Source organism: Panthera tigris, chromosome C2 (assembly GCF_018350195.1).
Source record: "Panthera tigris isolate Pti1 chromosome C2, P.tigris_Pti1_mat1.1, whole genome shotgun sequence".
NCBI classification, from domain to species: Eukaryota; Metazoa; Chordata; class Mammalia; order Carnivora; family Felidae; genus Panthera; species Panthera tigris.
This window is the reverse complement of record NC_056668.1, coordinates 157,208,764-157,226,088: the sequence shown is the minus strand read 5'-3', so window position 1 is coordinate 157,226,088 and position 17,325 is coordinate 157,208,764. Positions and strand designations below refer to the sequence as shown.

Below are 17,325 nucleotides of genomic sequence, written 5' to 3'. Positions count from 1 at the left end.
CACTTTGGTTTTGTCAGACGTTTTTTCCTGCTTCAATTGAGGATGATGTTGCTGTGTGTTACTACTGTCGATACTGATGTTGACCTAGTGGTGTCTTCCATGTGTCACCACTGTAAAGAGTGATTACTTTCCCTTTGTAACCAGTGATTATTTGGGGGAAGATACTTTGAGACCTTGCGTGGCAATATCCTGCTTTTCTTTACTGTTCACCCACGGGTTAGCCTTCTTGGTGGATCTTATCACTGTAATGGTCTAGTGGTGACTTTGATTTCTGTTATTCCTTCTCCAGATAATAATTGGAGTATTTCCTGAGGAAGAGTTGTGCCTTCTGTCCCTTTGTTTTATTTCTTCAATTATTTGTATCTGTGTGATGTTGGATACATATCCTTTGGGCTATGATGCGGTGCTAACGGTACTTATTTCGTTGCTTAAATTATTCCAGCTTTGGCCCTTGGGGGCTCTTTGCAGTGGCTCCTGCTTCCCCTTAAAGTGTCCACATCCTTTTTGGTGTCTCTCCCTGACTTTCTGGCTCCATACGTTAATTGTGTTTGTTGTATCTTCCCTTCCCCAGCCCCCGAGACCACCACTTCTCCAAAGACCCCTCGTTCCTTTCTCCATGTTCACGGTTTATTGGAGAATGATACTGAGAAACCAAGTTTTGGGCGCTAGGTTTGAGCTCACTTCTTAACTGATGTACGGGTTCAAGTATACTGTAACACTCTAGGTATGTACTGGAAGCAGTCTTTCTTGTTTCCTTATCAGCGTATAAAATAAAGCATATGTGCCCTCACACTGGTAGGAAAAACACGGGAATAAGAGACTGCTAAATGAGGATTAAAAAAAATTTTTTTTAACATTTATTTATTTTTGAGAGAGAGAGACAGAGTGTGAACTGAGAAGGGGCAGAGGGAGAGAGAGGGAGACAGAGAATCTGAAGCAGGCTCCAGGCTCTGAGCTGTCAGCACAGAGCCCGACGCGGGGCTGAAACGCACCAACTGTGAGATCATGACCGGAGCCGAAGTCCGGCACTTAACCAACCGACTGAGCCACCCACGTGCCCCATAAATGAGGATTTTAAAAGAAAACGAAATACGTCATGTATGAGCTGAAGAAGCAAAATGACAAAAAAGGAAACTGTCCCTGAAAAATGCCCAGATAATTGTTTGGGATTTCCCCTGTTTTTACAAAGCCATTTTCATTGCAGGATTGAGACTGGGCCTAAGGTGTGAAGCTCTGGGAGAAGAGGCCCGATCAACTCAGGTTGCCTCCTAGGCCTGGGATGGGTGAACTTTTATTTCTGTTCTCAAAAGCTGGTTGGGACGTGGAGAAACCCTGAGGCATTAGGAAACCTGAATTTAACTGGGCAGCTTCAGCTCACTGGCCCCCATGTCTTTACCGTGCCCTGGGTCTTTCCAGGTCTTTAGCTTTGTCCGTGTTCATGGTTGCAGAGGCTGGGCCAACCCTTCCTCCCCAGTTGAAGGCCTGGAACCCCTCGCCAGGTTCCTAGGCTTTCGCCCTCATTTTCCTGTCAGCTAGTCTTCTCATCACCTGTGTCCAGATACTTCGCTGGCCTCTTTGGACATTTCTGTAGCAGCTGCTTTAGAACAGGCCTGCCTGGAGGCTTATTTTTGGTGCTAATTGTGCTGTGGATCTCCGTTTCCTGAGATAGGTCTTGCCATTTCTATTTCCTGCTGGGTGCCTTCCTTCAGAACATTTGTCTCTGGGCTCAAGTTCATTCTCTTTAGCCTCACTGCCAGATTTCTGGTCACTGTGAGCAGCTTTCTAGTCCTTTCCTACTTGGGTTTCTTGCTCTTCTCCAGTCTATTCTGCAGGTTTGTTGGGGAAAGTCTCTGTCCCTCTTCCTCTGACTTTCAGCTGCCTTCTGAGCAGTTGTTTCTGCTGCTGGGGCTCAGCACGGCTGGAGCCTGTCCCTCTTGCTCGGCTCAGCCTTCTTTTGTTGTTGCTGGTCTTCAGGTCTGTCTGTAGGCCTTCAGCCACTTACTTTATCATTTCCCTCCTTTTCCTTTGCTTTTGTTTTCTCCAGTACTTCTTCTTTTTCTCCACTGTTTTTCCACATCAAAGCTTCACTTCTCTGCCAGAACTTCAGCTGACTCCTCAGCATGCATGATCCCTAATGTAGTTCTTGACTGGACTGACTCTTCATGCCCTGAGAACAGGAGTGTAGTTTTTTTGTGTGTTAGCTGGATGGCAGCCTGCTTTCTGGCATGAGCTCTTTCCGTCTGTGGTTAGTCACTCTTTTTTCTCTGTCCTGACAGCATTGGCTGAGTCTGGGAGATAGCGAATAGGTATTGGTTTATAACCAAGTAGGGGATGGCTTCGGAGTGAAGGGAGTGATTTCTTTAAATGTATTTAATGGTCGCAGGAGATGGAGGATGGTTTCAGGGGACGGTGAACATCATTTGTGACTTGGTGCACTCAGTTATGGGACCCTTTACAAGAGGTACCTAGGCCGGCTGTTTATCTCACCCTTTTTGTCGACTCTTTTTGTTTTGTCCCTTTGTCTTAACATTCTTGGTCTTTGTTTTTTCTTTTGCATGTTGTGTTTAGGGGTAGCATTTTGCTCTTTTCATTCTCTTCTTATTTGCCGGGTCATGTCTTAGGTTGGTCTCGTAATTTTTAGGAGATCTAAGGTCACGTTGGTTGGTTTTTCCATTTGCAGTTTTTGAGTGCAGCCACCATTTGCTCTCAGTACCCCTTCAAGGCTTGCTGCTTCTCCCCCTCAGTGCTTGTCCCTGTGTCCTGGGAGCTGCCTGATACTCATTTAGTGTGTTTGGTAAAGAGAATTCTTGATTACTTTGTTGATTGTAAAAGTGACATGTAAAAATTCACGGAACACTGGTTAATAGGAAGGGAAAGCCTTTATCCCACTTTCTGGAGAAGATAATGGGTGAGAACACTCTGGCAGCAAGGCTAAGAAAGTTTTTGTGCATATTCCAGCTGTACTTTATTTTTATTTTAAGTCTTAACTAGTTAATAACTATAATTTTTAAACCTTGTCCCATAATTTACTTATTATTTTAGGAAAATGGGACAAGACAAAATATATAAGGAGTAAAGTAACAGGGAGGCAGATTTCAGACACACCAGTTTAAGCACTTCTAACATTTTGGCATTTTTGCAGTCTTTCTTTCTTTCTTTCTTTCTTTCTTTCTTTCTTTCTTTCTTTCTTTCTTTCTATGTTCATTTATTTTTGAGAGAGAGAGAGCACAAGTGGAGGAGGGGCAGACAGAGAGGGAGACACAGAATCTGAAGCAGGCTCCAGGCTCCGAGCTGACAGCAGAGTCTGATGAGGGGCTCGAACCCATGAACCATGAGACTGTGACCTGAACTGAAGTCAGATACCAACTGAGCAACCCAGGCACCCCTGTAACCGTCATTTTCTACATGCATTCTTAAAAGAAAGAAAAGAGAGAGGCATAGTACACAAATGTTATGTTGCAAAATGAAATAACTACACATAAACTAAAGGTTCCTTTAACTACTACTCAAACTCTCCGCTCCTGTATTCAGTAAGAGTTTTTGTGAATCGCCCAAGCCATCTTAAATTCCTTTGAGTACTTATGTACATCACACGTACTTACACTTAGACGTATATATGGTTTTAGATTTTTTCTACAATTATATGTAAGATTTTTTTTTTTTTAATATCTTAACATGTTTTGTTATTGATGGGCAAGGCGGTCAAGAGCAGCTTCTCCTCTCTTGCATAACAGCGTTTAGAGTAGCCTTGAGCTGGGGACATTTCCTTGCCCCCAGAGATAAAGAGCACTCTGGGCTTATTGCCTTCTGAAGGACTATCTTTCTCTGTTCTTGCTTAATGTATACCCCTTTGTTCTGCCTATTGCATGTGTCAGTGACCCTCAGGCCTACGCCTGCTTTCTTTATTTCAGACCCCACCGGCAAGGGGTTGAGGGTCCTACTGCAGCATTAGGTGTAGTGCTTGTCTCCACACTGTCCTAAACACGTTGCCTGTGAAAGTGATCTGCTGCGCATGGGGAAAGCAATGGATTGCAAGAGGTTGAATCTTGTGCATTCTTTCTCTTTTCTCTTCTTGTGAGTAAGCTTTGTACTACTTGAGTCAGGTGTGTATTTTGTTTCTTCTTAGCAACTTAGAATCGTGCTCTGGCCTCTTGTGTGAGTAGCATTTACTTGCCTGTTAACCTTGGCCACACAGTCTGAGCACCCAGCAGACAGTGAAACAGTAATGTTAAGGGTCCAGTACAGTCTTTTAAACTGTTGTACTAGATATTTCATCCTAGGAAGTGCCACACTGTTATTTATTTCTATTGATGAACAAGTCATTTATTTCCAATATTGTGTTACTACAAAGAGTACTCCTGTGCAAATGTCTGTATATCTACCTCTGCAAGTGTTTTTCCAGGGAGATTCCTAGAAGTGAAATTCCTGTAGCCGAAGTAATGGGACTTCATAGTTTTGCTATAGACTTTCACACTACCTTTCCTGGTGGCTGTATGCATTTACGCTTCTATCACTGTTTTGTTTTTTGTTTTGTTATTACTCTTTTTTCTGGTCAAGAGGTTTTCAAATATTGTAGTCGTATATCACACTTTTCCTTTTATTTTCTTAAGAAATCTTTGCTTACTCTGAGGTTCTTACTCTTTTGTTTTTGAAGTTAAGTCTTTGGAATTCATTTTGTGTGTAATTGTACTTTTATTTTTATTCCCTAGCCAGTCGTCCCTATGCAAGTCATTGATGTCTGTCCTTTTCCAGTGTCTTGTAATGCCACTACTGTCATATACCAGATCAGTGTGTGCATATAGGTCTTCGGATTCTGTGCTATTCCTTTTATTTGCAGTTTGTGTATTCCTTCAATAATACTCACTTTTAATTGTTATATTTTTATAATAAGCTGAATTATATGGTAGGACAAATCTTTCCACCTTTAAAATAAAAGGTTGTCTTCACTATTGTTGACCTTTACTAATTTTTGTAATTTGTAGATGTTTATCAACTGTGAAGAAAGTTTATATTGGGTTTGTTATGATTTTATAGACTTTTCAATTAATTTAAGAAGAATTGATGTCTTGGAAATGTCTTGGAAATACTAGATTTCATATGCTTAAGACTTTTTCAGATATACTTTGTCATTTAGTAGTTTACTATTTCCCCCATTAAAGTTGTGTACATTTTTTTAAGAGCTTTATTTCTGGGTATTTTATGTTTTAGTTGTTGTTGGTATTTTGTTCTGTTTCTAAATAGTTGTTGCTGTTATGTTTGAAAAGTATTGATTATACATTGATATTCAGCTTTTTAAAAATATTAAAAAAATTTTTTAAAAACATTTATTCATTTTTTGAGAGACAGAGACACAGAGTATGAGCGGGGGTGGGGCAGAGAGAGGGAGACAGAATCTGAAGCAGGCTCCAGCCTCTGAGCTGTCAGCACAGAGCCGGCCGTGGGGCTTGGACTCATGAACCGCGAGATCATGACCTGAGCCAAAGTTGGACACTCAACTGACTGAACCACCCAGGTGCCCCCATGTTTGTTTATTTTTGAGAGAGAGAGAGAGAGCGCTAGCCAGCGAGCAAGCTGAGAAGCGGCAGAGGGAGAGGGAGACAGAGGATCTGGAGCAGACAGCTCCACGCTGTCGGTGCAGAGCCTGATGCGGGACTTGAACTCATGAATCGTGAGATCATGACCTGAGCCTAAGTCGGACACTTAACCAACTGAGCCACCCAGGTGCCCCGACATTCAGCTTCTTAATTACCTATCATATTTTAAGTTTTTCAGATCTAAGAGATCTTTTAGATGGATGTTTATATCACTCATGAGTCATAGTAGCTTTTAAAAATTTTAATTTACTTTTTTTATTTTTATTTTTCTTAAAAATTTTTTATTTACATTTATTTTTTGAGAGTCAGAGAGAGGCTGAACACAAGCAGGCGAGGTGAAGAGAGGTAGACACAGAATCGGCAGCAGGCTCCACGCTCTGAGCTGTCAGCAGGGAGCCCGATGCGGGGCTCGAACCCACCAACCATGAGATCATGACCTGAGGTGAAGTCAGTCGCCCAACTGACTGAGCCACCCAGGCGCCCCTAATTTTATTTTTAAGTGATCTCTTTACCCAATGCGGGGCTCGAACTTATAACCGAGCATCGAGTGTCTACCAACTGAGCCAGCTAGGCGCCACATCTTTGATCCTCCTTTTCTAACAGTTTCTGCATATTTCTTCCTCTTCCTCTCCTCCTCCCTTCCCCCTCCTCCCCATCTTCCCCCTCTTCTCTTTCCTCCCTTTCCTCCACCTCCGCCCCCTTCTACTCTTCCTATTTCCTCTCCTCCGCCGCCACCACCACCACCACCACCACCGCCGCCGCCGCCAATTTGGTTGCCTTTTATTTCGTTTTGTTGTCTGATTACTGAGGCTGAGACGGCCAACACTATGTTAAACACTCCTCATCCTCCCCTTCCTCCTCCCCTTCCTCCTCCCCTTCCTCCTCCCCTTCCTCCTCCCCTTCCTCCTCCCCTTCCTCCTCCCCTTCCTCCTCCTCCTCCTCCTCCTCCTCCTCCTCCTCCTCCTCCTCCTCTTCCTTCTCCTCTGCCGCTGCCAATTCGGGCGCCTTTTATTTTGTTTTGTTGTCTGATTGCTGAGGTTGAGACTTCCAACACCGTTAAACAACCGTGGTGAGAGTGGACATCGCTGTTGTGTTCCTGGTCTCAGGGGGAGTGTTCTCAGTTTTTCCCCATTGAGGATGATATTAGCTGTGGGCCTTTCATATATGGCTTTTATGATGTTAAGATATGTTTCTTCTATCCCAACTTCCTTGAGGGTTTTTATTAAGAAAGGATGCTGTATTTTGTCAGATGCTTTTTCTGCCTCTCTTGACAGGATCATATGTTCTTATCCTTTCTATTAATGTGATGTATCACGTTGGTTGATTTGCAAATCTTGAACCAGTCCTAGAGCCCAGGAATGAATCCCACTTGATCATGGTGAATTATTCTTTTAATATACTGTTGAATTTGATTTGCTAGTATCTTGCTGAGATTTTTTGCATCCACCTTCATTAGGGATATTGGCCTGCAATTCTCCTTTTTTGTGGGGTCTCTGTCTGGTTTGGGAATCACCATAATGCTGGCTTTAAAGAATGAGTATGGAAGCTTTCCCTCCATTTTAATTTTTTTGGAACAGATTGAGAAAAATAGTTATTAACTCTTCTTTAAAAGTCTGGTAGAATCGATCTGGACCAGGACTTTTACTTGTTGGGAGATTTGGTAACTGATTCCATATCTTCACTGGTTATGGGTCTGTTTAAATTTTCTGTTGCATCCCATTAGGGTTTTGGTAGTATGTGGGTGTCTAGGAATTTGTCCATTTCTTCTAGATTGTCCAGTTTGTTAGCATATAATTTTTCATAGTATTCCCTAATAATTATTTGTATTTCTGTGGTGCTGATTATGATTTCTCCTCTTTCATTTGTGATTTTATCTATTTGGGTCCTCTTCTTTTTGAGAAGTCTGGCTAGGGGGTATCAATTTTGCTTATTCTTTCAAAAAACCACCTCTTAGTTTCATTGATCTGTTCTTTTGTTGTTTTTTCAATTCTATATCATTGATTTCTGCTCTAATCTTTATTAATTCCCTTCTTCTGCTGGCTTTGGGCTTTATTTGCTGTTCCTTTTCTGGCTCCTTTAGGAGTAAGATTATGTTGTGTAGTTGGTACCTTTCTTGTTTCTTGAGATAGGCCTGAATTGCAATGTATTTTCCTCTTAGGACTGGTTTTGCTGCATCCCAAAGGGTTTGGACTGTTGTGTTTTTATTTTCATTTGCTTCCATGTATTTTTTAATTTCTTCTTTAATTTCCTGGTTGACCCATTCATTCTTTAGTAGAATGTTCTTTAACCTCCATGTATTGGGGACTTTCCAAGTTTTTTCTTGTGGTTGATTTCATGTTTCATAGCATTGTGATCTGAAAATATGCATGGTATGATCTCAATCCTTTTATTTTTGTTGAGGGCTGTTTTGTTACCACTATGTGATCTATTTAGGAGAATGTTCCATGTGCATTCGAGAAGAATGTGTGTTCTGATGCTTTTGGATGAAAAGTTCTGAATATATCTGTTAAGTCCATCTGGTCCAGCATGTCATTCAGAACCATTGTTTCCTTATTGATTTTCTGCCTAGATGATCTGTCCATTGTTGTAAGTGGAATATTAAAGTCCCCTACAATCACGGTATTATTATCTATACATTTCTTTATGTTTGTGACTAGTTGATATGTATATATGTGCTCCAGGTTGGGGACAATAAACATTTACGGTTGTTAGCTCTTGATGGATAGACCCCTTAATTATGATATAATGCCCTTCTTCATCTCTTGTTATACGCTTTAGTTTAAAATCTAGTTTGTCTGTTATAAGTATGGCTATTCCAGCTTTCTTTTGACATCCATTGGCATGGTAGATGGCTCTCCATCCCCTCACTTTCAATCTGCAGGTGTCCTCAGGCCTAAAATGAGCCTCTTGTAGGCAGCATATAGGTGGATCTTGTTTTTTTTTATCCATTCTGATACCCTATATCTTTTGATTGGGGCATTTAGTCCATTTACATTCAGAGTGATTATTGAAAGATACGGATTTAGTGCCACTGTGTTATCTGTAGGTTTCATGCTTGTGATGATGTCTCTGGTCCTTTGTAGTATTTCCTGCTTTCTACTCAGAGTCTCCCTTAGGATCTCCTGCAGGGCTAGTTTAGTGGTCATGAACTCCTTCAGTTTTTATTTGTCTGGGAAAGCCTTTATCTCTCCTTCTATTCTGAATGACGGCCTTGCTGGATAAAGGATTCTTGGCTGCATATTTTTCCTATTTAGTACATTGAATATTTCCTGCCACTCCCTCTGGCCTGCCAAGTTTCAGTGGACAGGTCTGCTACTACCGTTATGGGTCTATTGTGTAGGGTAAGCCCGTATGTCCCTAGCTGCTTTCAGAATTCTCTCTTTATCTTTGTATTTTGCCAGTTTCACTATGATATATCATGGTGTTGACCTGTTTTTGTTGATTTTGAAAGGTGTTCTCTGTGTCTCTTGGACTTGGATATCTGTTTTCTTCCCCAGATTAGGGAAGTTCTCAGCTATAATTTGTTCAAATAAGCCTTATGCCCCTTTTTCTCTTCTGGGACTCCTATGATATGGATGTTATTTCATTGCATTGGATTGCTACCTGGCTTTCTTTTTACTTCCATTTGGGTGATAAATGCTTCTCCATCCCTTGACTTTCAATATACATGTGTCTTCTTGTCTGAAGTGAGTCTTCCTTGTAGGCAGCATATAAACCCGGGTCTTGGGTTTTTGTCTTCTCTGTCACCCAGTGTCTTTTGATCGGAGCGTTTAGTCCATTTACGCTCAAAGTAGTTACTGATGGATATGTATTTATTGCCATTTTGTTACTTGTTTATGGTTGTTTTTTGCAGTTCTTCCCTGTCCCTTTCTTCTCTTGCTCTCTTCTCTCTTGGGTCTGCTGGCTTTCTTTAGTGATATTCTTGAATTCCCCTTTCTTTGTTATTTGCATATCTATTGTCAGTTTTTGATTTGTGGTCACCGTTAGGTGTATATATATAGCATTTTATGTATATAGTGCTGTATGTTAAGTTGGTGGTTGCTTAAGTTTGAACCCATTCTAAAAGCACTAAATTTTTATTCCTCTCCAACCCATGTTTTAAGTATATGGTGCCATACTTCACATCATTTTATTTTGTGAATCCCTTGCCTGAATTTTATAGGTACACTTAATTTACTGCATTTTTGCTTCCTATTCTTTTTACTCCTGCTTATGGTCTTTCCTTTCCACTCAAAGAGTGCCTTTTAATATTTCTTATAAAGCTGATTTAGTTGATGAATTCATTTGTTGGTCTGGAAACTTTTTCTCTCTCCTTCTCTTCTGAATGATAGCTTTGCTGGATAGAGTATTCTTGACTGCATAGTGTTTCCTTTCAGCACTTTGACCATATCATGTCACTCCCTTCTGAAAAATCCACTGATAGCCTTACAGAGTTTCCCTTGTATGTAACTGTCTTCTTTTCTCTTGCTGCTTTTAAAATGCTTTCTTTATCATTAGTCTTTGCCATTTTAATTATTAGGTGTCTTGGTGTGGACCTCTGTGGGTTGATTTTGGGGGGGATTCTCTGTACCTTCTGGATCTGGATTTTTTTGTTTGTTTCCTTCTCCAGATTTGGGGAGTTTTCAGCTATTATTTCTTCAAATACATTTTCTGTCCCCTTTTCTCTCTCTTCTCCTTCTGGGATCCCTATAATACAAATGTTATTATGCTTGATGGTGTTGTTGAATTCCCTAATCTACTTTAATTTTTAATTATTCTTTTTTCTCTCTCCTGTTCAACTTGGTTACTTTCCATTACTCTATCCTCAGGATTGCTGATCTATTTTTCTACTCCCTCTAGTCTACTCTTTATTTTCTGTAGTGTATTTTTAATTCCAGTTATTGAGTTTTTCATCTCTGGTTCATTTTTATATTTTTTATCTCTTTGTTGAGGGTCTTACTGAGGTCCTCCACTCTTAAGTCCGGTGGGTATCTTTATGACTATTACTTTTAGTTTTCTATCAGGCGTATTACTTATCTCCATTTTGTTTAGGTCTTTTGCTGATATTTTGTTCTGTACTTTCATTTGGGACATATTCCTATTTCCTTGTTTTGTCTAGGTCTCTGTGTCTGTTTCTGTATATTAGTAAAGTCACCTATGTCTCTTCCTGTTGGAAGTAGTGGCCTTATACAGAAGAGGTCCTATAGTACCCTGCAGCACAGTGTACCTTATTCACCAGAGCCTGGCATTGTAAATATATCTCTTATGTGTGTTAGATGTTCCCTACTGTTGTCGCTGAGCCATGTTTGCCTTCTATCCAGCATCTGCAATGGCTCTCTTTGCCTGTTGTGGGCACGGTTTGTATCCTGTGTTGTTAGTGGGCCAGTCAAGGGCCATCTTGGGCTTGAATTAAGTTAGACCATGTGTTTTCCAGAGCTGTGGTAGCACCAAACTGCTGCAGGGTACTCTCCCTGTGTTGTTCCCTGAGAAGCTTTCATCAGTAGGTGAGGCCTGCTGCCAGACCAGATGTCTGCCCCCGGCCCACTGCTGGGGCCCCGGAGACTAATGTGTGTGGTTGTCTTCCCCTTTCTGCTGGGCAGGAGTCAATTTGGATTGGTGCTGGCCCCCCTTGGGGGTGCTTGCACACTGCCAGGCTCGTGGTACCACTTTGGATGTAATGGTGCTGAGTGCTTGTTGGAGGGGGTAGGTTACAGGAGATGGCGGCACTGTTAACAAGCTAGGTGGAGAGTGTTCACACTGTGCTGGTTCCGGCAGGTGTCCCTGTATGTACGTTGTGGGGAGTGAGAGGGAAATGGCTCCTACCAGCTCTTTTGTTCTTGGAGAAGCCTCCTAAAGATACCTGCTCCTCCAGCACATGCTTTTGAGATTAGTAAATAAATCTCTTTCTTGTATACCCGAGGTGTTTTGCAAACTGCTGCTTCTCTGCCGAATCTCAGTGGGGCTGTTTGTTGTGCTTTCCTTTTAAGGGCAGAGACTTAGTTTCCCATTGCCCTTCCCAGAGTTGATCCCGCTAATTTTTAAAGTTCCAGGTGTTAAGTACCACTGGTTGTAAGAACTTGAGAAATTAAGCCCTTCTGGTTTTAACGGTCAAATATTGTGGAGACTTGTCTTCCCAGTACAGGTCCTCTGTACCTGGGGTGCCTGGTTTGGGGTTTGTTCCTGTCCTTTGTCCACCCCACATGCTCCCTCCTGTCCATGTCTTTGCCCTTTCTACCCTCTTCATTGTGGCCTCTTCTATACATTTAGCTGTGGAGAATCTGTGCTTCTAGTCTTCAGTTGTTTTCTGGGTTATTTACACTGATATGGGTGTTATCAGGTGTATCTGTGGGATGAGGTGAGGCTAGGTGAGCCCATGATCCTCCTATTTCCAGCCATTTTCCCTGAAAGCTTCCCCCCACCCCCCTTTTTAAAAATTAATTAATTAATTAATTAATTTATTTATTTATTTACCTAAGTGCCTAAGAAACCTCCTGGACAGTGTTAAAGAGAAGAGTTGAGAATGGACATCCTTGTCTTATTCTCACTTTTTGGGGGGAAACATTTGGTTTTTAACTACTAAGTTTGATGTTAACTGTGGGTTTTCATAGAGGTGTTTTGCCAGAATTAGAAGTTCCTTTCTATTTCTAGTGATTGCTTTTGTCATGAAAAGTTTGGGTTTTGTAAAAAAAAATTTTTTGCTCCTATTTACATCATTATGTGATTTTTGTTTTGTGTTTATTGATATGTTAAACAATCTTGCATTCCTAGGATCAATCTCACATGGTCATGGTATATAATTCTTTTCGTATGTTAGTGGATTTTATTTTGCTAGTATATTGTCCAGAATGTTTGCATTTATATACATAAGAGATACTTGTCTGTCTGGTTTTGGTATCAAGGTAATACTGGCCTCCTAGAATGAACTGGGACGTGTTCTTCTCTTCTGTGTCTTTGAAGAGCTTATGAAGAATCAGTATTATTTTTTTCTTTAAATATTTGGGAGAATTCAGCAATAAAGCCATTTGGGTCTTTGCTTTTCTTTATGGGTAGTTTTGACTACTAATTTAATCTCTTTACTTGTTACAGGCCTATTCAGATTTTGTTTCTTCTTGAACCAATTTTAGTAGTTTGTGTTTTATAACTACTGTAACTACTTGTCAATTTCATGTAATGTATTTAATTTATTGGCAAAAATTATCTTTTAAAAATTCCAGTAGTCAGTAGTATGTTTCTTCTTTCATTTCTCATTTCCATATTTGGATCTTTTTTTTTTTTTCCTTCATCAGTGTGGTTAAAGATTTATCAATTTTGTTATCTTTTCAGTGAACCAATCTTTTTTTGAATATAATTTATTGTCAGGTTGGCTTACAAACAACACCCAGTGCTCATCCCAACAAGTGCCCTCCTCAATGCCCATCACCCATTTTCCCCTCTCCCACACCCCCCTTTTCCACCCTCAGTTTGTTTTCTGTATTTAAGAGTTTCTAGTGGTTTGCCTCCCTCCCTCTCTATAACTATTTTTTTTTTCCCTTTCCCTTCCCTCATGGCCTTCTGTTAAGTTTCTCAAGACCCACACATGAGTGTAAATGTATGATACCTGTCCTTCTCTGACTTATTTCACTCAGCATAATACCTTCCAGTTCCATCCATGTTGTTGCAAATGGCATGATTTTGTTCTTTTCATTGACAAGTAGTATTCCATTATATATATAAACCATATCTTCTTTATCCATTTGTCAATTGATGGACATTCAGGCCCTTTCCATAATTTGGCTATTGTTGAGAGCACTGCTATAAACATTGGAGTACACGTGCCCCTGTGCATCAGCAGTCCTGTATCCCTTGGATAAATTTCTAGTAGTGATATTGCTGGGTCATAGGGTAGTTCTATTTTTAATTTTTTGAGGATCTTCCACACTGTTTTCAAGAGTGGCTGCATTAGTTTGCATTCCCACTAGTAAGGTATGAGTGATCTGGTTTCTTTGTATCCTTGACAGCATTTGGTGTTGTCATTGTTTTTTTATTTTAGCCATTCTGATAGATGTATAGTAATTATCTTATTGTGGTTTTAATTTGCATTTCCCTGATGACTAATTATGTTGAACATTTTTTCATGTGCTTATTCTCCGTATATCCTCTTTGGTGAAATGTATCTTCATGTTTTTCACTCATTTTCTTATGGGATTGTTTGCTGTTGAGTTTTGAGAATTTTTTCTTTAATGTTTATTTTTGAGAGAGAGAGAGACAGAGTGTGAGTGGGGCAGGGTAGAGAGAGGGAAACACAGAATCTGAAGTAGACTGCAGGCTCTGAGCTGTCAGCACAGAGCCTGATGCGGGGCTTGAATTCACGAACCGTGAGATGGTAACCTGAGCCAAAGCCAGACACTTAACCAACTGAGCCACCCAGGAGCCCCAAGAATTCTTTATATAGTAAAATACCAGTCCTTTGTCAGATATGTGGCTTCTAAATATTATCTTCCAGTTTGTAGCTTGTCTTCTCATCCTTTCGACAAAGGGTCTTCCAAAAGCAGAAGTTTTCAATTTTGATGAGGTCCAGCTTATCAGTTTTCCCTTTTATGGATCATGCTTTTGGTGTCAATTCTAATAACTCTTTGCCTAGCTTTAGCTCCTGAAGATTTTCTCCTATGCTTTTTTCTAAAAGTTGTATAGTTTTATGTTTTATATTTAAGGCCGTGATTCATTTTGAATTGATTTTTGTGTAAGATGTTAGGTTTAAATTGACTCATTATTTTGCCTATGAATGTCCAATTTCTCCAGCAGTATTTGTTGGAGCTTATCCTTCCTTCTTTGAATTATTTTTTTTATTAATGTTTATTTATTTTTGACAGAGAGAGAGAGAGAAAGCGAGCATGAGCGTGGGAGGGGCAGAGAGAGAGGGAGATACAGAATCCCAAGCAGGCTCCAGGCTCCGAGCTGTCAGCACAGAGCCTGACGTGGGGCTCGAACTCACAGACCGCGAAATCATGACCTGAGCTGAAGTCGGATGCACAACCAACTGAGCCACCCAGGCGCCCCTATCCTTCCTTCTTTGAATTGCTTTTGTACCTTTCTAAAAAATCAGTTGAGCACATTCTGCAGAGTAGACTCCTATGCAGTGATGTGGCCTGCAGCATAAGCTCTTTCCCCAGTGTGAAGAGGCAAACATTCATTGAGGGCCCAAAATGTTAAATCCCACAACCACACACATATTATACAGTGAGGCCACAGAGATTTTAAGAGGTAAAGAGGTAAAGTGCATCTACTGTCTTACAGGTAGTGGGGAGATAGATTTGAACCTCGGTAGGTCTTAGTGCATGTTCTCTACTCTGTACACTAAGCTCTGCTGTCTCCAGTAAGTGGCCCTTATGACGAATTACAAAGGGAAATAAGAAGTTCAGTAGAGAACTGGATTAGTGTTTCCAGATTACAGTTCCTAATTCATTGGTGGGGTCATAGTTATTTAGGGGATTCCTAATCAGCATTTGTTTTGTTTTTGAGTTGCTTATTTGAGACATTTTAAAATATTATATTACAGTATTAGTGAGGTCACATTTGATATTACAAATCAGTTGGGTATACTTGTGTTAGTCTATTTCAGGTTTTTCTTTTCCACTGATTAATGTGTCATTTCCTCCACCACTACCACAGTCTTTTTTTTTTTTTTTTAAGTTTTTATTTACATACCAGTTAGTTAACATACAGTGCTGTATTAGTTTCAGGTATACAATATAGTGATTCAATACTTCATACAACATCCTATGCTCATCACAAGTGCACTCCTTAACCCCCATCAACTGTTTTACCCATACCCCACCCACCTCCCCTCTGGTAACCATCAGTTCTCTATAGTTAAGAGTCTGTTTCTTGTTTCTTTTTTCCCCTTTGCTCATTTGTTCTTCTCTGGCTGACTTATTTCACTTAGCATAATATTCTCGAGCCCCATCCATGTTGTTGCAGATGGCCAGATCTTGTTCTTTTTTATGGCTGGATAATATTCCATATATCACATCTCCTTTACATCTTTCATCAGTTTGTACATCTTTTCATCAGTTGATAGACACTTGGGCTGTTTCCATAATTTGGCTATTGTAGACAATTCTGCTATAAACATCAGGGTGCATGTATCCCTTTGAGTTAGTATTTTTGTGTTGTTCGGGTAAATACCTATTAGGGCAATTGTTGGATTCACAGTCTTAATTATTGTAGCTCTAAGTTTTGAAATCAAATAGACTATTTCCCCACACTTTGTTCTAATTTTGAAAAATTGTTTAGCTATTGTAATTCCTTTGCCTTTCCACATAAGTTTTAGGATAATCTTGTCTATATATATATATATATACATATATATATACACACAAAAAAAAACCTTGCTGAGATATTGATAGGAATAGCATTAAACCTGTAGATCCTTTGGGGGAAAATTGACATCTTTACTCTGTCAAGTTTTCCAGTACATGATATGGTATGTCTGTCCATTTATTTAGATCTTCTTTGGCTTCTTTCATCTGCCATTTGTAATTTTTGGCATACAAGCCCTGTACATGCTTTCCTGTATTCTGGGATATTATCTTAGTTTACCCCAAAATGTGACAATCTAGCCCTGTGGTCTGCTTGATATGGGCAGGCACGAGTATGCAAACGATCATGTGCCCTCTTTTTGCACATCCAAAAATGATCCTGGCTACCAGGATCTAACTGCACCATCATTCTCATCCTCCTGAATATTAATATTTGTTATTTTAGTCTCTTACCAGTGATGTCTGATGCCCCAGCAAATGACGTTGCCCACCACTGTGCTGAAAAACTACTCCTGAGGTCCCAGCAGCGACACAGCTAACATAGACTTGGTTTGCACTCTGCTGGGTAGACCCTGAACAGGAGTGATGCCTCCAGGCAGGTGGTATGCTGTCCATCCAGCTCAGGCCCGGGCTTCAAGGGAACAAGGGCGGCTTCAGATGGTAAAGAAGGAAGAAGAGGATGAAGGCTACACTTCAGCGCAGGCTGCCAGGCCACAGACACTCAACCGTTCTGGCCAGGAGCTCTTCCGCCAGCTCTTCAGACAGCTTCGCTACCATGAATCTTCTGGGCCCCTAGAGACTTTGAGCCGGCTCCGGGAGCTCTGCCGCTGGTGGCTGAGGCCTGACATTCTCTCCAAGGCCCAGATCCTGGAACTGCTGGTGCTGGAGCAATTCCTTAGCATCTTGCCTGGGGAGCTCCGGACCTGGGTACAGCTGCATCACCCTGAGAGTGGTGGGGAGGCCGTGGCCCTGCTGGAAGAGCTGCAGAGGGATGTCGATGGGACACCGTGGAGGCTGAGGGTGAGCAAGTGTATAGTACTCAGTGAACTCTGCCTGTCAGTGAGCCAGCTTGTCTAGAGGGACTGGGTTGGGCCTCTGAACGCTCAGCACTGAGGAATGCAGGGAAAGTCTTCCCTTCTCATTCCCACGGCACCTGAGCAGCAGAGAACTGGGCTCTGATCCAAGGACCTTTTAGCAGCAGCCCTTCTCGCCCTTCCAGAGGACAGTTAGCTCCAGGAAGAGGGCCAGCAAGTATCCAGAGATAACAGCGATGAGTTTTTGGACACAGTAACTTAGATTATGGGAGTCTATCTCCACAGACCCAATTTGACTGGATACTGACCGGTTAAGCGGGGGTGATGTCTCTTGCTTGTTAGAGTCAGGACTCTTGGCTTCTGTGTGCCTTTTAAGACCTATAAATGCAGTGCACTCATAACATGTTCCTTCTTTCTTAG

At 41.1% G+C, this 17,325-nt stretch overlaps 2 protein-coding genes across 3 annotated transcripts in view; both read left to right on the top strand.

Moving 5' to 3' along the window:
- The window catches only part of ZNF852 (zinc finger protein 852), a 77,695-nt gene extending 61,330 nt beyond the window's left edge, over positions 1 to 16,365 (top strand). Inside the window, exon 6 of the mRNA XM_042956414.1 lies at positions 16,317 to 16,365. Coding sequence (XP_042812348.1) covers positions 16,317 to 16,330 — 14 coding nt within the window. The 3' untranslated portion in view covers positions 16,331 to 16,365. The remainder of the gene's footprint in view (positions 1 to 16,316) is intronic.
- Positions 1 to 17,325, top strand: part of ZNF445 (zinc finger protein 445) — a 30,927-nt gene that overhangs the window by 2,981 nt on the left and 10,621 nt on the right. Inside the window, exon 2 of one of the 2 annotated variants that reach the window (XM_042956410.1) lies at positions 16,317 to 16,891. In XM_042956410.1, the coding sequence (XP_042812344.1) occupies positions 16,457 to 16,891 (435 nt within the window). In that variant the 5' untranslated portion in view covers positions 16,317 to 16,456. Of the gene's footprint in view, positions 1 to 16,316; positions 16,892 to 17,325 lie in introns of those variants that run through there. The other variant, XM_007099038.2, reaches the window with a different exon arrangement.